The sequence below is a fragment of the Capsicum annuum genome, chromosome 3, assembly GCF_002878395.1.
Source record: "Capsicum annuum cultivar UCD-10X-F1 chromosome 3, UCD10Xv1.1, whole genome shotgun sequence".
Taxonomy (NCBI): domain Eukaryota; kingdom Viridiplantae; phylum Streptophyta; class Magnoliopsida; order Solanales; family Solanaceae; genus Capsicum; species Capsicum annuum.
Genome location: NC_061113.1, coordinates 19,500,154 through 19,523,002, shown reverse-complemented (window position 1 = coordinate 19,523,002; position 22,849 = coordinate 19,500,154). Strand labels below are relative to the sequence as shown.

Below are 22,849 nucleotides of genomic sequence, written 5' to 3'. Positions count from 1 at the left end.
TTTAATATATATATATATATATATATATATATATTAAAAAAAATATTTTCATCAATGACTATTAATTTGTGTGCTAAAATATTTTTTTTAAGAGTTTTAATGTTGATTGTTTGTTTTGAAAAAAATAGTTATATATTAAAGATGAGTCTTTTAGGGCAACAAGAGGACAATTTTGGAATAAGGAAAAATTATAAGGACAAAAATGTCATTTACTTGGTCAATGGGGAATAAATTATAAGTTGAAAAAAAAAAGAAGTAACAAATACCAATTTTTTGTTTTTTTAGCTTTTTTAATCCAAAATTAGCCTTTTTTAAGCTATTATAAATATTATCAAACACCATTAAAAGTAAAAGAATAACTTATAAATTATTTTGACCAACGTATAAGCTAATCCAAACACCCTCTAAGTCACCTCATGGAATTCAAACTTCAAATATTTAATCATGAGCCTGTTCAATCAAAACCTTTAAACTCTATGATCCGTCTTCAAACTTCCAAAAGACTAAAAACTAATAGGAAATATATTTGATTGGACCATTTTAAACATACCCAAACTTGAGGTACTACTTTTATCACTATTTTTCTTAGTAGATCCCTCCTAAATCCTTTTGTCCTTCTTGTTGTTTAGTAGTAATTAGTTCAACGACAATAACAAAGTTCTCCAACCTCGCTATCTCCGCCTTCACTTTTCCCTACTATTTAAACTCTCTCACTCCATTTCCCTCTCATTTTCCGCCGTTAACTGCCTCCACCGCCGCCGTTAAATTCAACGGATCACCGACAATGTCACACGCTGTTAACGCTTTTGTCTCCTCGTCTTCACGTTCGCCGTCAACTTTCACAATCTCACGGCCGTCAGTGTTTGTATCAACCGGTAATTTACGGGCAGTACCGGTGAAAAAACCGTTACCGTTACGGACTTTGGTAGTGAAAGCGTCATCGGCTTCATCAGATCTCGATGACTCATCGCATTCATCTCCGGTTTTAGTGTCGGAGAATGGAGCAGGAAGTCGTAGTGGTAGTATGTTCGCTTCGTCAGTGGATTCGAGTTCTATTGAAGTGGATGCTGTAACGGAGGTGGAGTTGAAGGAGAACGGCTTTAGGAGTACACGTAGGACGAAGTTAATTTGCACAATTGGTCCTGCTAGTTGTGGATTTGAGCAGTTAGAGGCTTTGGCTGTTGAAGGAATGAATGTTGCTAGGATAAATATGTGTCATGGAACGCGTGATTGGCATCGTATGGTGATTGAGAGAGTTCGGAGGTTGAATGAGGAGAAAGGGTTTGCTGTTGCTATTATGATGGATACTGAAGGTAGTGAGATTCATATGGGAGACCTTGGTGGAGCCTCGTCTGCTAAAGCGGAGGTATATGTTCAATTTGTATTTAGTATAATAACCCGTTTCATGAAATTGATGAAAGTTAAAATTTTGTTTGTCTAGTTTTGACTTGGCACTTGGCACGGAGTTTAAGAAAGTAGAAGCCATTTGAATTTTGTGGTGTTAAATTAGAAATATGTTAAACAACATGTCTAGTTCAAAGTTAAAATTGGACTCTTTGAAGAGGAAAGAGGCATTCCTTTTGAAATGGAGGGAGTATATTTTATACCGCAGTCTGGTTTATGATAAGTTAAGTCTTGAGGTAGTCGGAACTAGCAAAATCTTTATCTTTAGTACTTTCCTTTTGTTGTTGTATGACAAGAATTGCAGGCTGGGGATGCTTTGCTTAGTTTGAATCTTGTGTTATTAAACTAAAAATACACGGAATGTATCAAAATATGATTTAATCTTGTCATGTTTAAAGTTGAAATTAAAGAGTTGTCAAAAAAAGAAAGTAAATTCTTTTTGAAATGGACTGTTAAGAAAAGTAACACAAACAAATTGAAATGGAGGAGTATATTTTATAGCGTAGTCTGGTTTATGATAAGTCTTGAGGTAGTCGGAACTAGCGAAATTTGTTTCTTTAGTACTTTCCTTTCATTGTTGCATGACAGAGAGTGGGATGCTTTGTTTAGTTTGAATCATGTTGTGGTTATCCAAGTGTAGTATTTAAGTGGATTGGAGAAGGGTAGACGGGCTGCGCATGTCCATCGAATTTGGTAGTTGGAAACAATGGATTTGTCAGTGTGGAAAAGAACAGGATTATTGGGGAAGTTGCAACCTTTCCAAATCTTTGCATTTTCTTGCTACTCCTTCGGTTCACTTTTACTTGTAACATTTCACTTCACGAAGTCAATTTGAATGTTTGCTTTGTCTGAATCATGTTGGTTTTCCAATTCTAGTATTCAAGTGGAATGGAGAAGGGTGGACGGGCTGCCCATATACATAGAGTTTGGTAGTTGGAACAATAGATTTGTCAGTGAGGAAAAAAACATGATTCTTGAGGAAGCTGCAACCTTTTGGAATCTGTGCATTTTTTGCTATAATAAACTTAGGTTTCGTTGGGAATGAGCAGTAGCTTTGACGTAATTTTTCCAGTCCTATTTTGAAATACGTATTTTTGTAGTAACTTTAGTTGAGCACCTTCTGTTGCTTCTTTACAGAAGTACTTTTGGACATTTTGTTAAGTCTTTGGTACATGAATCTTAGGAAAACCGTATCATCCAATTGATAATACTACTCTCAGCAACTTATTTACCTTGACAATGGGAAACTGTCATTTGAATATACCAAATACCGAATTAATTGGGATTGGCTGCACTTCATCCACTAAAGCTGAGGTATATGTTCTGCTTGAATTTGACACAACTACTCGTTTTAAGAAATTGCGAGCAGGAAAATGGTACTATACTCTGGTTTATGGACAAGTTAATTTCTTGTGGTATATTATTCATAAGAGATCTGGTTTACCAAAGTAGCTGTTCGTGAGAATTAACGAAATTTGTTGTTATTAATTTTATGTGGAAAAGTGCACCCTTTCCATTTATGTATATTTTGCTTAACTGATTAAGGTACCTATTGGGTGTTCTGCAGCTTTTTAGAAGTTAGCCAGTACTACTTTAAAAGAAATAACATACAAATAGCTTTGAAGAAGTACTTTTGCTTTTCCTGTCCTTTACAAGAAATACTTTCCAAGCATAAGTGTTTGAACAGGAATTTAAGAAAGCAAGTATACTGCCTTTTTGATAAAATTAACCTCATCAGCGAAGGTTTGTGGTTTATTCTGAAAGTGGGAAGACTTCCTTCTAAAATGGCGCCTACATTTTAATCTGGAAAGCAGTTTTAGAACCTCTGAAGTGATCCCTATATTACTGTTTTTTTTTTTCGTAAATCAGAAAATTAAAAGTAATTTTCCAAAATTTCCAAATACTTGATGGGATAATCTTGATAGATACAAATGACCGTTATTCTCTTTTTGGTGTCTGCAAACATGAATTGAGATAGGAGTTCTATTGAGTATGGATTCATGGATAAAACTTTGAGGTAGGTGGATGAAGCTAGGACTAGGATACTTATTTTGGGGAGGGGGGAATTGTGCTCATTTTCTAAAGGAACATGTGCAAACATGTCATGCAGGGATGGTTTTGGTGTTGAAGTTTTCATATGTACCTTTCCTTTCTGTGTTTGCTTGTTCTAGTCTGATATTGTATGTGGCTGTCACTGAATTCTAGCTGAGGTAAGCCAACCACATCAATGGTAGTGGCATTTCAGACTATTTAACTTTAGGATGGGAGAGAGGGGGTAAGATAAATCAGGCTGAGCACTTGTCAGAAGTCTGAAGTGGGCTTGTTTGAGAAAAATGTTGGATCTTGCTAAAGATTGGAATTAAAGATTGTTTTTCCCTAGATGTGGAGGCAATAATCTGAGTCATTGGTGCATATCTTGTCCGTCTTACTGCTTTATTGTGTCCTTGACATTTGTATCTGCTTGAAATTTTTTGCATAGTTGAATCAGAAAGACATATTGAATACCCAGTATAATCTGTGAATTTCTGTTGGTGGGCTATGGAGGACACTGGATATTTATCATCATTTGTTATAATGGATAAAGATGTAACATCTGACTATTCTCTTTATACAGGATGGTGAAATATGGAATTTCACTGTTCGTGCATTTGATCCACCACTTCCGGAACGCACCATCACTGTTAACTATGATGGTTTTGCTGAAGGTCTGCCCTGTAGCCATCTACAGAAAAGAAAATCATCATTTTTGCAAAGAAATATGCTTTTCAGCGTCATTGCTTTCGCTTTGATAAATATGTTCAATTTTTTATTTAGTTATTGGCTTAACTATTTCACTGCAGATGTGAGAGTGGGTGATGATCTACTAATAGATGGTGGAATGGTGCGATTTGAAGTGATTGAGAAAATCGGCCCAGATGTTAAGTGTCTTTGTACAGATCCTGGACTTCTTTTACCCCGGGCTAATCTGACATTTTGGCGGGATGGGAAATTAGTAAGGGAACGCAATGCTATGCTTCCAACAATTTCCTCAAAGGTTTGCACCTTTATTCTTTTCCAGATCCTTTGAAAATAATTTATGAGCTTGGTTTACATAGTTAAAATTGAGCTCTATATTTTGTTTGATCTGTTTTTGGTATGAACCTTTTTCATTATTATTAACTCGGACCAAATTATATCCCCACCCTTCCAATAAGTGTGAAACTTTTTTCTATTTTGCGACATCCCGAAAATTGGACCCGACTTCTACACAAGTAGCAACCCTTCGGGAGAATGCCAATTACAAAATAAAAACTAATCTAGTATTTACAACATTTAGAAGCAACTAATTTAAAACATATTCATAATAATTTAGTAGTGGAATCATGCTCAAGCTAAAAACTGTTTAGAAGCGCAACATTTTGCCACCATAAAACTAATAAAATTCCTTTAAAAAGAATATCAACATAAGAGTATCAAATTTAGATGTTAGAAACCTTTCGATAATCATCCATTGAAGCAAGTACCTAACAAAATTATATTTTTCATACACCACTCCAGGTTAACAATGTACATGAATTTCAAACTTGCAACAACAACAACATACCCAGTGTATTCCCACATAGTGGGGTCTGGGGAGGGTAGAGTGTACGCAGACCATACCACTACCTCAAGTGAAGTAGAGAGGCTGTTTTCGATAGACCCCCGACTTAGGATTGATAACAGTATAACAAACACAAAAGATAAGTGCATATAAACTAGTACGGTACGCAAAATAAACTAACAGTATAACAAACACAAAAGATAAATGCATATAAACTAGTACGGTATGCAAAATAGCCACACGATAATACTACAGCCACAACACCACGAACAAGAAACTTCAGACACAAAAGAACTCTCCCCTACTATTACCGACGCACTCCCACCCCCTAACTCTCTACCCTAATCCGCATACTCTACACCTTCCTATCAAGGGTAATGTCTTCCGTAAGCTGTAACTGCTCCATATCATGCCTAATCACCTCCCTCCAATATTTCTTTGGTCTACCTCTACCCCGCCTAAAATCATCCATAGCCAGTGTCTCACACCTCCGCACTGGAGCGTCAGAGCCCCTCCTCATCACGTGTCCGAACCAACGTAACCTCACTTCTCGCATCTTGTCCTCCATCGAGGCAACTACTACCTTCTCCCAAATAATCTCATTCCTCACCTTATCTTTCCCGGTATGTCCACACATCCATCACAACATTCTCATCTCCGCCACCTTTAACTTTTGGATGTGGGAGTTCTTAACTGGCCAACGCTCCGCTCCATACAACATAGCCGACCGGACTACCACTCTGTAAAACTTACCTTTAAGTTTCGGGGGCACTTCTTATCACATAGAACTCACGAAACGAGCCTCCATTTCAACCACCCTGCCCTAAATATGATGCATGACATCCTCGTCAATCTCACCATTGCCTTGAATTATAGACCCCAGATACTTGAAACTCTCCTTCTTCTGAATGGCCTGACAGACAGTCCAGCTTCACAACCACTCCCGCCTCCTGCGACACATCACTGAACTTACACTCCAAGTACTTCGTCTTGGTTCTACTTAACCAGAATCTTTTAGACTCAAGCGTCTGTCTCCAAATCTCCAACTTATCATTAACTCCACCCCGAGTCTCGTCAATCAGTACCACATCATCTGCAAATAACATACATCAAGGCACCTCCCCTTGAATATGTCGCATCAAAACATTCATCTCCAAGGCAAATAAAAATGGGATAAGAGTAGATTTCTGGCGCAACCCTATCAAAACTGGGAAGTGCTCCGAATTTCCAATTACCGTCCTCGCACCATCATACATATCCTGAATCGACCTAGTGTACACCACGGGCACCCCTTTAGCCTCCAAGCACCTCCACAGAATCTCCCTGGGAACTCTGTCATATGCCTTCTCAAGATCAATAAACACCATGTGCAAGTCCTTCCTCTCCCGAAATTGCTTCACTAATCTCCTCACAAGGTCAATGGCCTCAGTGGTCGAGCGACCTGGCATGAAACCGAACTGATTCTCAGAGATCGTCACGATCCTTCTCATCCTCAACTCTACCACCCTTTCCCAAACCTTCATAGTATGACTCAACAACTCAATACCTCTATAGTTGTTGTAACTCGGGATGTCTCCCTTGTTCTTATACATTGGAATCATCGTACTCCACCTCCACGCTTCCGGCATCTTCGCCGCCCTAAAAATAATGTTAAACAACTTTGTCAACCACTCCAAACCTGCCCCGCTAGTGCTCTTCCAAAAATCCACTGGAATCTCGTCTGGTCCCGTCGCCCTACCCCGCCGCATCCTGCGAATAACTCCCTTGACGGCTTGACCTTTTCAACCTTGATACACCTACAATAACCATAATCGCGACACTCCTCAGATTTTTCCAAGTCCCCTAACACGAAACCTTTGTCCCCCTCGTCGTTCAAAAGTTTATGAAAATAGGACAACCACCTCTCCCTAATGAGGGCATCCTCAACAAACACTGTACCATCCTCTCCTTTGATACACTTCACTTGGTCAAGGTCACGAGCCCTCCGCTCCCTGGCCTTGGCAAGCCTATACAACTTCTTATCTTCGCCTTTCTTCTCTAAAGCTGCATATCAGCTCTCAAAAGCTACTGTCTTAGCAACCGTAACCGCTAACTTAGCCTCTCTTCTAGCTACCTTATACTCTTCCTTATTCGTCTGCCTTTTCTCATCATCCTTGCTCTCAACCAACTTAGCATAAGCCACCTTTTTAGACTCCACCTTTCTTGTAACCTCTTCATTCCACCACCAGTCTCCTTGATGCTTGCTAGATCGACCTCTCGAGACACCCAACGCCTCTCTGGCGGTCTCCCTAATGCAACTAGTAGTCGTCTCCCACATAATATCCACACCCCTCTACTCTCTCAAGCCCCCCTACTCTTAAACTTCTCTTCCATTTTCAAAGCACTAGCCAAAGTCAAGCTACCCCATTTAACCCTGGCCACTTCTCTTCTTTTTGCCCTTATTGATAACCAAGTCCATCACCAACAACCTATGCTGAGTCGAAAGATTCTCACTAGGTATGACTTTACAGTCTTTACATCGCGCTCTATCCCCTTTCCTAAGAAGCAAAAAGTTTATCTGTGTCTTGGCCACTGAACTACGAAGCGTAATAAGGTGTTCCTCCTTCGGCGGAAAGCTCGAATTCGCTATCCACAACCCAGAAACCCTAGAAAAATCCAAAAGAGAAGCTCCCCCTTCATTCCGCTCCCCAAAACCGAAACCGCCATGCACATCATCATAACCTCTCGACAAAGACCAAATATGCCCATTGAAATCCCCTCCCACGAAAACCTTCTCAGTGCTCGGGATGCTACTCACCACCTCATCTAAAACCTCCCAAAAGTCCTTCTCCTCTTTGTCCAAACCTATTTGCGGGGTGCAAGCACTAAGAATTTCAAACTTGCAAGTTTGAAAAAACAAACTAGCTTCCTCCTTTGTGCATAGTTACAAACCAAATGTAAGTCTAGTACATTGCAAGACTTGGGTTTGAACACTCTAAAATAGCCAAATTAGTCACCAAATTCAAGTTACAAATTTATGTCCGTATATTCCAACATGCCTCCACAATTACATATAAATGTGACATAAGGATCATGTACAAGTCTCAAATTTACAAAAGATAGATGCCCATGCAAATGTGATCTTCATGAATGCTTTCAAAAAGTATACTTCAAATGACCATCTTCAAATCTCTTCTTGAGCATAGCCTACGATAGAAAGCAACTAGCGCTAAGCATAAAGCTTAGTGACACATAAACTTTGGGCTTAGAGTCATTAGATTCTCCAATTTCCTTCTAAGTTATAGATAGCTCAAATGGGCATAAATGTAAGTCAAGTATACAAATATCAAGGCCGACTGAAGCAGCTAAAGCTGCTGCTTTAGGCCCCCTAACTTTGGGGGCCCCAAAATTTCATAACATGTGTATATATTATATTTTCTTGTCTCAATTTATGTGACTATATTTGAATTTCGAGAATTAAACGAGTTATTTTTTTCGTAGTTTATAATTTTATTGTAAGACTAATGATTCTATATTTAAGCATACAATCAAAAGTTTGAATCTTAAAAAGCAATAGTGTCACATAAATTGGGTCAGAGAGAGTAATGACTTATTTTTCACGAAAACTATTTTAACAGGCGTATGATATCGATGGCTCAGGGATTATAACAACTTTGTATATAAAAAACTAAAAAAAAAAAAAAAAAACTTCAAGACATTATATACACTATAGGACTTTTTGTTTTGTTTTTTCAAATAAAATCGTAAGGCCTCTCATTGAAGTTTTGCTTTGGGCCACCACATTGGTTGAGCCGCCCCTGACAAATATATCAAAAGTATAAGATATCAGATATCGAACTTTGAAGTGTTTCCATATATCCATATCAATTTAGAAAGGCTCAAGCGTCAAGGAAGCTTATAAAATTATTTCAAGAGAGTTGGTCAAATAAAAAATTTTGCCCAATATGTGACTCATGCAATTACACCAAGAATAATCAAATATCAAGATGGACCAAAGCCCTAAATCAAGTAGGGTCATAACCCAATAATCAAGAGAATCAAGAACCACATTAAAAATGGTTTGCTAGTTCATACTTAATATGGACAAGTTAAGTTCTATAATTAAGACGAATCACAAATCCAAAGTCAAGATGACAAAAGATCCAAATCAAGAGGCATGCTAATATAGGTGACGAAATCACTGCCACAAGAAGGACAAAGTCCCAACAAAAATGATCCAGCAATCTTAACTGGACGAATTAGCGAATATCTTGTATTACTTGAGAAGTACCAAATTACCGATACAACGATATGAGGTGACGAGAAAGTAAACAAAAGTTCAAGCTAATTGTTAAAATATACCAACAAATAAAGAGAGCACAAGTTCAAGTTTATACAAAAACCTTGACGTTTTAGCACACAACAAGTTCTACTACAAACTGAGGAGTTTGACTCTTCTACTCCATAGACCACATAAATTGGTCAATTTCCTCAAACAGTTTCCTTTAGCTTGGCAAGAGTGTATATATACCTTAAATACTCAATTAAATACCTTTAAGTTTAGTGATTTTAGCATGTTGAAATGAAACATGATAGGTATCCAAATTCAAAGTGAACCTGATTGGTGAAAATCACGCTAAATTTTCAAAACAGAAAATTTGGACAGCACAACTGTCTTGTATTGTGAGCAGGTTTTGAGGGTTAAACAGAAAAAAACTAGACTTTGCGGTCTTTATAAAGTTGTAGGTCTATGTCTTGGGGTTCCAAAGAGACTTAAAATCACCCCAAGATCAGTTTCGGACGAAAAGATGTGCTCAAAATACTATATAGTAGTACATGGAAGGTTTAAAGCAGAAAATCTAGGCCCGGAGCCCAACAACTGCCGTGTATTTTGTTCGCTTTTTCAGGTAAATAACAACATAACTAGGGTTCAAAATACACATAAAAGTGGGTCGGGTTCAATTCTAGGACAGGTTTATTTAATTGGTTGGTTGATCGGTAAGTGACGTCGACTTTTAATTGGAGGTCATTTGTCCAGTCCTAGTATTTGAATACCGGCTATGTTTTCTGTTAAGATTGCACAACTACCACCCATGGAGAGGTACTTCATCTGCCGGAAAGCCAATTTCTTCTCCACCTTTTCTATCACTTCCATACTTCAGCAACCTTGTATTTTGCTCCCAGAGGTAAACCTAAATAGGTTGTAGGGAAGGAGCCTATACCACAACCCATAATTCCAGCTAATTCATCATGTTCGCCACCTCATTAACAGGGAAGATAACACTTTTTGACATATTGATATGCAGACCTGAGATTGCTTCAAAGAGAAGCAATGTGAGGTTAAGATATTGCATTAGTAATTTCTCGGCCCCATAAAAAACAAGGGTATCATCAACGTAGAGTAGATGTGAGACTGAAACTGAGTTGTCATCATTGATGCCTGCTCTAAACCTTTCTATCTACTCTAATTGCCTTGCTTTTTCAAGCATCTTGTTTAGGCCCTCCATGGCTAGAATAAATAGAAAGGGAGACAAAGGATCGCCTTATCTTATCCCTTTTTGTGGTGAGAAAAAGCCAATTGGGGACTTGTTAACAAGAATAGAATATTTCACAGTGGTGAGGCTGAATTTGTTCCATCTAATCCATCTATCTCCAAACCCTATTTCCTTTAGCATAGACAGTAGGTAGGCCCAACTAACGTTATCGAAAGCTTTCTCAACATCAAGCTTGCAAAGTAAACCAAGAATACCACTTTTTAGCCTCTCGTCAAGCAATTCATTGGCCAGTAGTGCTGCATTTGTAATTTGTCTATCTTTAAGGAAAGTATTTTGTTCTCCTGAGACCAACTTTCCAATTATAGATTTAATCCTTTCCACCAGGAGCTTGGCTACTATTTTGTAGACACTGCCAATGAGACTTCTAGGCCTGAAATCTCTAAGTTCTACAACTCCTTTCTTTTTAGGGACTAGAGCAATAAATGAGGCATTACTAGATTTCTAAGTTGCTCGGACTCTTCAAAAATGTCTATGGGTGCGTGTCGGATCCTCCCAAAATAGTGTATGTTTGAAGGATCCGACACGGGTGCGGCAACGTTTTTGGAGAGTCCGAGCAACTTAGCTAGATTTAACCATGTAGCAGCGCTGGTGAAAGTGATTAAGAGCATCCATGATTTCTGCTTTAGTGAAAGCCCAAGTCTTTTGATAAAAAGCCATTGTGTAGCCGTCCGAGCTTGGGCTTTTATCGGAGGCACATAATTTTATTGCAGCCAACACTTCTTCTTCCTCAAAAGCTCTTTCCAGCCACTCTCTCTCAGTTGTAGAGATGGTGGCCAAATTTTCAAATTTTGCACTAGGTCTCCATTGCTCCTCCTCTTTGTAAAGGTCCTGGTAAAACCTTAGAATTTTTGATTTGATCTCCTCATTGTCCTAAATAATCTCCTCTCCAATCAACAACCTATCTATGGAATTGTTTCTTCTATTTGAATTAGCCATTCTCTAGAAGAATTTGGTGTTTCTATCGCCTTCTTTGAGCCATAAACATTTAGATTTTTGCCTCCACGAGATCTCCTCAGCTTTGGCCATTTTTTCCATTTCACATCTCAAATACAAACATTTCTTTTTCTCAGGCTGGAGACATCTATGTATGTTTTCAGCTGCTTGATCAAGTAAAGCTAGTTTATCAAGTAGCTTGTTTTTTTGTGCTTCCAATTTACCAAAAGTTTCCCTGTTCCAATATGTGATGCGTTTCTTTAATCTTCTTAGCTTCTGCAGGAGAATAAAATCTGGATTGCCCTCGACAGTGTAACTTTGTCACCAACCTTTTACCTTCTCTATGAAACCCTCCACTTGAAGCCACATGTTTTCAAATTTAAAGTAAGAGGGGTTAGCTTCCCAATCCCCACATTCCAAAGGCAAAAGGCCTGTGATCAAATACTATTCTTGGCACAGCTAATTGTTTGATAACATTGAAGTTTGCATCCCATTCTGTGGAGATTAGGAATCTGTTGATTCTTTTTTTTTTGATAAAGTAACAAATCTGTCTATTCTAGAAGCTTGCATTGAGTCACCCCTTTTGAACCATGTATAATGAGCCCCCCTGTAATGGTAGATCAATGATGCCCAGGTCTTGAATGGTGTCTGTGAAATATTTCATGATACAAGTATTGGATATACAAGTGATCGAAATAGATGAAGAGATCAAGAGAATCAAGCTTGAGTTCATTTGGAGTTTATTAGTGGCTAGACTGTTTTGTCTTGTTTCTTTACTTTACTGTTCACAACATCTTTTATTACTGTAGCCGTTAGTTACTGTCACGGTAGCATTTCCAATTAGTAGTTAGTTAGTTAGTTAGAGGGGGTTACTCTCAATTGTGTCTATAAATACTCTCAATTATACTCTGCAGATTCATTCATTGGTTATAACAAGTTCATTTCTCTTCTTAGTCTCTATTCTTTTCAATTAGCTGTAATCTCGGATTTTCGTCCCTGATCAACCATAATTGTTCATCGAACTTAGCTCCTTGAGCTTCATTTTTCATTTACTTGCATCAATTGGTATCAGAGACAGGTTGAATCTCGGCTTGATGGTTAACAGAAATAAGGCCCAAGATAGAAGTTCTGAAGAAATGGGGGATAAGTTGACTCAAATCCAAGAGCAGTTACAACAATTGATGGAGGGTATGGCCACCATGAACGAGAAGAACTCAAAGATTGATAAGGATTTGAAAGAATTGAAGGAAGCAATGCATCGAATAGGTGGCGGGGAAAGAGAGGAGCAATTAAGAGCGGAATTTGCGAACAACAGACCTTGTTCTGTTGAATTTCAGCAAGAAATCAGGCATAAATATCACAACCAAAATTCGGGTAACTTCCTTACTAGGTGTTCTAAAGTAGAATTTCCTAAATTTTCAGGCCATGATCTTCGCACTTGGTTGTACAACGTTGATCAGTTATTTGCCTTGGATGAAACTTCTTTTGAATATAGAGTTAAGATAGCAGCAATTCATTTAGAAGGGGAAGCCATTTCTTGGCATAGAGCTTTTATGAAATCTAGGAAGTTCTGGGTTAGAACCATCTTGGACTGAATATGTACTAGCCTTAAATGAAAGATTTGGTGAAGACTTTGAAGACCCTATGGAGGCATTGAAGAAATTAACTGAGTTTGACAGATTATTGATTGCTGTGAACTTGTCTACCGAAAATGCTATTAGTTGTTATTTAGGGGGTTTACAACCTGAATTAAGCAAGGCGGTTAGGATTCAGGCACCGAGGACATTGATGCAGGCCTATAAGATTACTAGATTGTAGGACAAGCTCAAACATGGGGAATTAAGGTTCAGGGAAGGTAGAATCAGGGCCCCCTTTTGCCTAGTCCTAGTTACACTAAACCTCCATTTGTTCAAAAGCAATTGGTATCCAATCCATCCTTCAAGAAAACCATGGAGTCAAGCAGTATCAAAGTTCCATTCAAGTTTAATGGTACTAGAAATGGTAGAAGATTGACTGCAGCTGAAATGGATAAAAAGAGGGCTAAAGGTTTGTGTTTTTTCTGTGATGAGAAGTATGCCTTTGGTCATAAGTGTAAAATCAACAAACAAATTTTCATGGTAGACATGTCGGGTGATGAATCTGATGTAGAGGATGTAGCAGATGATCTTACTCATGAAGACAAGATTGAATTGGATGAGTTGATAACCATTTCATTACAGACTTTTACCAGAGGGATGGGTTACCAAACTTTAAGTGTGACGGGATATCATGAAAAAAGACCCTTACAGGTCTTGATTGACACTAGTAGCACACACAATTTCATTGATCAAGAGGTTGTTGAGAGGATGGGATGTAAGACTACCCCCATAATGACACAATCAATTAGTGTTGCTGATGGAGGGAAAGTACAAACAACTTCAGTATGCAGAAATTTGTGGTGGTTGTTACAGGGCACTACATTTGTTTCAGACTTCTTGTTACTGCCATTAGGTAATGTGGATATTGTTCTAGGGGTTCAGTGGTTGAGTACACTTGGTAAGATCTTGTTTGACTTCCAAAACAGGACTATAGAGTTCAGATATAATGGTAAAAGACATGTTCGAAGAGGAGCAAGCACTACATTGAAGTCCACCAGTGCCAAGTCCTTGAACAAGATTGATGTTGTTGAGTCTCAAGTCTATATGATGTCTTTGTTAGTAGGATCAGAAGAAACTTTGCGGTGTTATAGTGTCCAGCCCACTCAAGGGAACACTATTGCTCCTGAACTCATTTTGTTGATTGAGCAATATGCCAACCTTTTTGAAATACCTACAACAAATGTTGGATCAAGGAGTTATACAACCAAGCAACAACCTATATGCATCTCCTGTGGTTTTAGTAGGAAAAAAATCGGTAGTTGGAGGTTGTGTGTTGACTACAGGGGGTTAAATCAAATGACTATCAAAGACAAATTTCCTATTCAAATCATTGAGGATCTTTTAGATAAGCTGAGAGGTGCGGTAGTTTTCTTCAAGATTGATCTTAGAACTGGTTATCATCAGTTGAGAATGTGTGAGAAGGATACATTCAAAATTGCATTTAGAATGCATGAAGGGCATTATGAGTTCTTAGTCATGCCATTTGGATTAACTAATGCCCCGTCTTCATTTCAAGGCCTTATGAATTTAGTTTTTAGACCCTTGCTATGGAATTCAGTGTTGGTTTTCTTTGATGATATTCTTATATACAACAAAAGTATGCAGGGTCACATTGAGCATGTTAAGGCAATCTTTGACTTAATGCAACAATTCCAGCTTTATGCAAAAATGTTTAAATGTGCATTTGGAGTACCTAAGGTTGAATAGTTGGGTCATTTTATTAGCGCAGAAGGAGTGAGTACTGATCCAAAGAAGATTCAAGCAGTAGAACAATGGCCTATACCTACAAATATTAAACAGTTGAGGGTTTTTTAGGTTTAGCAGGATACTACAGGAGATTTATTCAACGTTTTGGTTCTATTTGTAAGCCACTACATGAGATGTAGTGACTGCAGAAGGATAAATTCAAATGGTCTGAAGAAGCTACTGTTGCATTTGAGAAACTCAAGATTGCATTGATTGCTGCTCCTGTTTTAGCCATGCCAGGCTATTCAAAGGCTTTTATGGTGGAGACTGATGCTAGTTTTAAGGGTATAGGGGCTGTACTAATGCAACAAGGTCATCTCATAGCCTATATCAGCAAGTCTTTAGCCCCAAAACACCAGGCTATGTCTGTGTATGACATAGAGTTCTTAGCTCTCATTTTTGCAGTAGCTAAATAGTCTCACTACTTGTTAGGAAGATCTTTTACCATTAGAACTGATTAGAAAGCCTCAAAGCACTTGCTTGAGCAGAATATTCATATAGATTTTCAAGTTGCTCAAATTGCTGGAATTTCTAAACTGATGGCATTTGATTTTGTTATTGAGTATAAGAAAGGAATAGATAACTAGGTTGTCGATGCCTTGTCCCTCAAATTTTAGCCCTTTATTAATTCCTAATGGTTCTCTTTATGATCAGATTAGAGATTCTTGGAGCAAGGATCCTAAATTGCAGGCACTGATTGTTAAATTGCAGACTCAACCTTTTAAGGCTTTTACTTGGTGTAGTGACCAGCTCAGATAGAAGGGAAGGCTTGTAATTGGCGATGATGTTCAGTTAAGAAGAAATATAAGTGAATTATGGCATTCTACTACTCAAGGGGGTCATTCGGGCATGGATGCTACAATTAAAAGACTACAATCGTTGTTCCATTGGAAATCTCTTATTTAGGATGTCAGGGATTTCATTAGTAGATGTGACGTCTGGCAATGACACAAGTATGATGCTGCTGCATATCCTGGTTTATTTCATTGAAGGCTTATCTAAGTCTAATGGTAAGGATGCCATCTTGGTGGTTGTGGACAGATTAAGTATAGCCATTTCTTGAGCTTGTAGCATCCTTAAACTGCTCAAACTGTAGCTCAAAGCTTCTTGGACAATGTATTTAAACTACATGGTATGGCTTCTACCTTGATTAGTGATAGCGACCCTGTTTTCCTTAGCACTTTTTGGCAAGAATTGTTCACCTTGCAAGGTGTACAGCTGCAAAGAAGTTCAGCATATCACCCTCAAACTGATGGCCAGACTGAGTTTGTTAACAGTGCTTTAGAGACGTACCTGCGATGCTTTTGTTATGATAAACTTAAGGAATGGTCACGTTACCTACCTTTAGCTGAATGGTGGTATAATACTACCTATCATTCTACTATTAAGCGCACTTCTTATGAGGTTTTATATGGGCAAAAACCTTCTCTTCACCTTCCTTACTTTGCTGGTGAATCTTCTTCTAAAATGGTGGACAAATCCCTATCTGCAAGGGAGGCTAGCATAGCCTTTTTGAGGTTTCATATGAGTAGGGCTCAGCAACGAATAAAGGACACTACTAATCAGCATAGATCTGATAGGAGCTTTCAGGTGGGAGAGTGGGTATACCTAAAGTTGTAGCCCTACCGGCAGTTTTCTGTGGCCGAGAGACCTTTCAACAAGCTAGCAGCAAAATACTTTGGACCTTATCCCATTGATGCTAAGGTTGGAGTTGTTGCTTACAAGCTCCTGTTGCCAGTTGATGTGTTAATTCATCCTGTTTTCCATGTTTCTCAACTAAAGAGATGCTTGGAGCTACCCTTTTCAATCAGTCATCCTCCTGTATTCAACTTGTCTAGCCCTTATTGCCCTTTACCTGAGTTGGTGTTAGACAGAAGAATGGTCAAAAGAGGCAATAGAGCTGTCGCTCTGATTCTGATGAAATGGACAGACATTGATGCTCAACAGGCTACTTGGAGTCTACTTGGGAGTTTTTGTCTAAGGTGTATCATCGGTTTCCTTCCTTTCAGACTTGAGGACAAGTCTGTTCTTCAGCAGGGGTTATTGATACAAGTATTGGATATACGAGCGATTGAAATAGACGAAGAGATCAAGAGAATCAAGCTTGAGTTGATTTGGAGTTTAATTAGTGGCTAGACTGTTTTGTATAGTTTCATTACTTTACTGTTCACAAAATCTGTTATCACTGTAGCAGTTAGTTACTGTCACTGTAGCATTTCCATTTAGTAGTTAGTTAGTTAGTTAGAGGTGGTTACTCTCAATTGTACTCTGCAGATTCATTCATTGATAATAACAAGTTCATTTCTCTTCTTGGTCTCTATTCTTCTTTTCAATTAGCTGCAATCTCGGATTTTCGTCCCTGATCAGCCATAATTGTTCATCAAGCTTAGCTCCTTGAGCTTCATTTTTCATTTACGTGCATCATTTCATGGCCCTTGATCTCCGGATTTAGTTGTATCACGTTGAAATCACCTCCTATCACCCACTGTTGGTCCCAAAGACCTCTGATGGCTGCCAATTCATGCCACAGTTCTTCCCTCTCAGGGTTTGAGTGTGGTCCATAAACCCCTGTGAAGCACCGTTCACACCAACTGAAGAGGTCGTGAGAGCTTTCCAGTATACAAGAGATGGTATATGCCCCAAGTTGCCACATCCATTTTAGACCTGAATCTTTTGTCCCATAGTACAATACTGCCACCACTTCTTCCATTTGGTTCTAGCTCTACCCATTCTACCCAACGGTCCCCCAGGCTTGTCTAATTCCGCCACTTTTGTTTCTTGTAGACATACCATATCTGCTTTCCATTTATGAATGGGAGATTTGATTGTAGTTCTCTTATTGGCCTCGTTCAGCCCTTGCACATTCCAACTTAATATTTTAATCTTCATTCGCAGAAGGCTTTGTAGGTCCTGTTCCGATCTCTTGACTTTCTACTCTCTGAATTCATACCCTAACTCAACCTTTCAAGCTCTGAAGATTGCTTCTTTTTCCCCTTGTTTCTGGTGTTGGAGGAAGGCTTTCGCTGCTCAATTTGCGATTGCCTCTTTTGCTCCATTTGTAGAACCATGTCGAGAATTTCATGTTCAAATCCCACTGCATTAATCCCAAAGGCTTTGCATGCCTTAAACATCACAGTTTTAGTCCATCTTGAAGTATCAAGCACATCAGGGGATTGAGTGACTTGAGTAGAAGCATGTCCAACTTCAAACCAAGGAAGGAGAGGATTATCATCGGAAGAATATTTAGCGTCAGAACTGTTAACTGTTACAAAATCGCTTGGCTGCATTGGTCTTGGAATTATCATGGCCATCGGCTCCGCTTTGTCATCTGCTTCATTATCAAGTTGATATGATAAGTCGCTTGCCACCCTCGAAGGTGTCATCTCAATTTTCCGATCTTTTGCGTTCTTTATTTCTTCGGTGAGTGGGTCAAAACTCAAAATAATTCTCAAGTCTTAATGGACTGCTTATAGCGACACTTTGGGCACTTTGGGTCACGATAGTGGCATATGCGAGCTCAACTTTTAATGGATGGCATGAATAAGCCATTTTGATAGTTCGATGGCTTATTTGAGCTTCTTCTTTGTATCTTGTGTAAAATATAAATGAGTGGAGTATATATGTGCACGATCATATCGCTAGAATCTTTTGCTTAGTCTGTGTTTTTAAGTGCAGTTTCTTTTAAATTTGATATTACTAATCTTTAAAGTGAGTTCTAAAATATTACTCAAATTTTTGGAAAGTATAGCACCATTTGTTACATAATTATGTTTATGTATCATTTGTAGTATTATTGGTTCATGAAGTACTTTTTACATTCATTTTACTAATTAACCACAATGAAAACTTGTTGACTTTGTTTTGCTAATGGAGATCTTAATTAAGAAAACCACCCAATAGATGACTAATTTATTTCAACTTCATTATTCTTGAATAAGAAGAACAACAACATACCCTATATATTCCTACATAGTGGGGTCTGGGGAGGGTAGATAGAGGTGAGGATTATTCCTACATACCCAGAATATTCCTACATTGTGACATTGTGGGGTCTGGGAAGGGTAGAAAGAGGTGAGGATTATTCCTACATAGTGGGGGTCTAGGGAGGGTAGAAAGAGGTGAGGATTATTCCTACATACGCAGTATATTCCTTCATAGTGGAGTCTGGGGAGGGTAGAAAGAGGTGAGGATTATTCTTGAATAAGAAGAAAAAGAAATAAGCATAACTTCTCGAGCGATTGAGGAAGATAGTATTGATATTTAAAGTTCATATCACAAATTAAGAGGTCAAAGGAATGACTATCTGTGAAGCACTGAAAATGCAGTGATGCTATTCACGGGTCAATTTAGGCATAAACTTTGGGCTGCTTGGGCTATTAAGAAAGATGGGTTTAGCTGGGCTGTGCTGAAACTTAGCCCATCATTAGTGTAACCCATGATCCACCCATTATAACTTGGGTGTGTCAAATGGGTTTGGGCTGAATTTGCCTTCCTATACACACTTTTCAGGCTTTCACAAGTTTCAAGCATTCGAATTCATTTAACAAACTTCAAGTTAAAATTCTGTTGTGATTGCTTTTCTATCAAACTAACATTTAAACTACTAATGTACTTTGATGATATTTTCCTCCACTACCAACAGTACAACACAGTCAAATGTAACTTCTTAAATTTCGTGCCTAATCATTGGATATCACATAAATGTGATGGAGTGAGTATTATATTTTAGGGAAGCAACTTCTGCTGATTGCCAAATGCATTCTTTTATACCTAGCACCAAGATCTAATGCACTTCTTCAGATAATTGTTTTTTTCCAGTAAATATTTGCTTACATTTTGAGTAGTCATTGTACTTCAACAGTTACGTGGGAGTTGGAATCCATTTATTTTTCAGATCTCCCGTTTATTAATTTAAAAAAAGGCTCTTTTTCTCTACCATAGACTTATTCTTCTTATAAGCTTGTAGATGTATCATGATTTCCCTTATTCATTCTAAACAAATTTACCAATCAAATAAGCACAACAAATATGGAAAAACGGGAGTATTTTATATCAGTTAAGTCAAGGATGCAGCTTAGTTTCCAATAAAATGGGTGAGAACCTTGGAAACACAAAACACTTGGTGGTTTCCTCGCATCTGCCTAAGCGTTGGTCGGCAAAGTTAACAGGTACCTGTATTGTGGAGGTGGCACGTATCCAATGAAATAGTTTGAGGTATACCGAAGTTGTGGCCCTGTCACCACCATTATCAAACAGTATTTTTATGTCAGCTAATATTTCTAGATTCTCACTTTAAAAGGAATTCCAAACTGGATATAAAGACTCTTTTGTTGATACTGCAAAATTTATGTTTCACAAAGAGAATGTATAGTGAGCTTTAGCTTGGTACAACAGCTATTAGGATATATACCTAACGTTCTACTTACACTAAATTTATGCAGGATCCAGCCACAGAGTTTTTCTCACACTTCACTTTTCGTAACTGCTGAAATTTAGTATATTTAGTTGGTCTCTATCTCAAGTGTTTCACTGCTGCAGGATTGGCTAGATATTGACTTCGGGATTGCCGAAGGTGTTGATTTTATTGCTGTATCATTTGTCAAGTCTGCTGAAGTCATTAAGCATCTTAAGAGCTACATTAAAGCCCGGGCTCGGGATGGGTAAGATCGTTGTTTTAGCATGGAAAGCTGCATTTAGCAGAACACACCTATTCTTTCAAAGATCATTAAGAAGATTCTCTGCAATCAAATTATTCATATATCTGGTTTGATATGTTGTGCAGTGATATTGCTGTAATTGCGAAGATAGAGAGCATTGACTCATTGAGGAACCTAGAAGAAATAATTCAGGCATCAGATGGTGCTATGGTGGCAAGAGGAGATCTTGGCGCTCAAATTCCATTAGAACAGGTTCCATCAGAGCAGCAAAAGATTGTTCAACTATGCAGGCAGCTGAATAGGCCTGTTATAGTTGCTTCCCAGTTGCTGGAATCTATGATTGAATACCCTATTCCCACTAGAGCTGAAGTTGCTGATGTTTCTGAAGCAGTTAGGCAACGGGGGGATGCTTTGATGCTTTCTGGTGAATCAGCCATGGGACAGTTTCCTGAGAAGGCATTGACTGTCCTAAGAAATGTTAGCTTGAGAATTGAAAGAAGGTGGAGAGAACAAAAACGCCGGGAAGTTATTGAATTGCCATCCATAGCATCTTCATTTTCCGATAGTATTTCAGAAGAGATTTGCAACTCTGCCGCCAAGATGGGTAAAATTCTATCTTTTCGAATGCTGATTGATATGATTTTTATTGCTTTTTATTTGTTTTATAGCCTGCAGATTTAAAACTACTTTGTTTCTATTGTTGTTGTGTGGTCTGTGGACTGGGCTAGTCAAATGGTGAAATTGCAATAGTGGACTTCTTCTTAGCATTTGCCCAATATTTACAGAAGTTAGTAAATAACCTCAGGTAACTGGGAAATGTTTGTAGCTTATAAACAAGAAAAAATAGGAGAATCATCTGAAAGCTGTGTGCTATGAAGAATTTTTCTTGGTTAATCAATCTGTTCAATTTGCTACATCGTTAAAAACAATTAAAAGTGGAAATTGTAAAGCCCTCATTATCATGTCAAAGCGACAAGCTCTTGTGAATCTAAGAAATACTGGTTCTGATGCATCATGCATTTTCCGAGGCAGGATATCCAAAGTTATAAATTATAATACCTTGTTAGACCCAAATAAAAAAGGCAATAAAGTTGTCCTATTTATGGTTCTGTATAGGGAATGCTGAAAAGTGTACAAATAATGGAGCTCATCATTGCAGCATGTTAGCTCGTCTGAAAAATGAAACATTTGGATACATTTGAGAGCTAACATACCACCTTCTGTGTTTGCACATGAATTATCTGGCTGCATGGACATAAATTAAACACCACTTTTTTTGGCTTTTAATACAGACCTGGAAATGTTTATGTAGGTACATGTTTTTTTATAACAATTAGAAGGATACATGTATAAATGCAATTAAGTGAAAACTGGAAAACCATTCCCATTTTCTTTAATTTCATCCAATTTTAATTTTTATTCAAGCAATGGGAAAATGTTACTACCTTCTCCAAATACTAATGAAATGGGTGGTGGGAATTAAACCAAAAGCACGTTTCAACCCCAATAATTATATCATACGCTGAAGGAGAGTCTTCAATAATACACTTCATAATATCTTACTATTTGGTCTAGTGATTATTTCCATTCTGATCTGCAGCTAACAATTTGGAAGTTGATGCTCTTTTTGTTTACACCAAGAATGGGCACATGGCATCTCTCTTGTCACGCTGCCGCCCTGATTGCCCAATATTTGCATTTACAACGGCAACATCTGTCCGTAGACGCCTGAACCTGCAATGGGGTCTAATGCCATTTCGTTTGAATTACTCCGATGATATGGAAAGCAACCTAAACAAAACTTTCTCCCTGCTAAAAGCTCGGGGCATGATCAAGTCAGGTGACCTCATCATTGCTGTATCCGATATGCTGCAGTCCATTCAAGTTATGAATGTCCCATGAGTGCAAAACTAAGTTCTGTATTTGAGTTTTGAGCTTGGCAACCTCAATCATATGCCAAATATTAAATTATTAGGAAGTTCAACCATTTGGTACTGCTAGGAAGTAAACAACGATGAGCCACTTATTTTCCCGAGTATGTTCCCGTTTCAGGTGGATGGATCCTTACAACATTCAGTGTTACTGAACCGTCATGCGCTTGTGGTCAAATTGATATGTTGCAACATGTAGCTAAGTAGACTGTTACTCCCTGTTTCCCTAGGATTCCCAAGATGTAGCCTCTACTTGAGTTATTGATTTAGATGTGCTATTTTCCCTAGAAATAATTGCGGTAATCGTGGATTCTGTACTTGCACTGTTATGATAGTGTTGTCATTGGTGTGATTTTGTCTTCTATTTGTTAATCACATTTGGTCTTAATGTAAAATATTTTTCCCTCGGTAGAGGACCTATCGGAAA

General features: G+C 38.2%; 1 protein-coding gene across 1 annotated transcript; it reads left to right on the top strand.

The window, feature by feature from the left end:
- The first annotated feature begins 553 nt into the window (after positions 1-553).
- LOC107864665 (pyruvate kinase isozyme A, chloroplastic) lies at positions 554-22,774 on the top strand. The gene is made up of 6 exons (XM_016711102.2): positions 554-1,366; positions 4,019-4,109; positions 4,245-4,438; positions 20,373-20,494; positions 20,617-21,095; positions 22,092-22,774. Exons 1-6 carry the CDS (start codon positions 785-787, stop codon positions 22,391-22,393), a joined length of 1,770 nt encoding a protein of 589 aa, XP_016566588.1. The 5' UTR covers positions 554-784; the 3' UTR covers positions 22,394-22,774.
- The last annotated feature ends 75 nt before the right edge of the window (positions 22,775-22,849 follow it).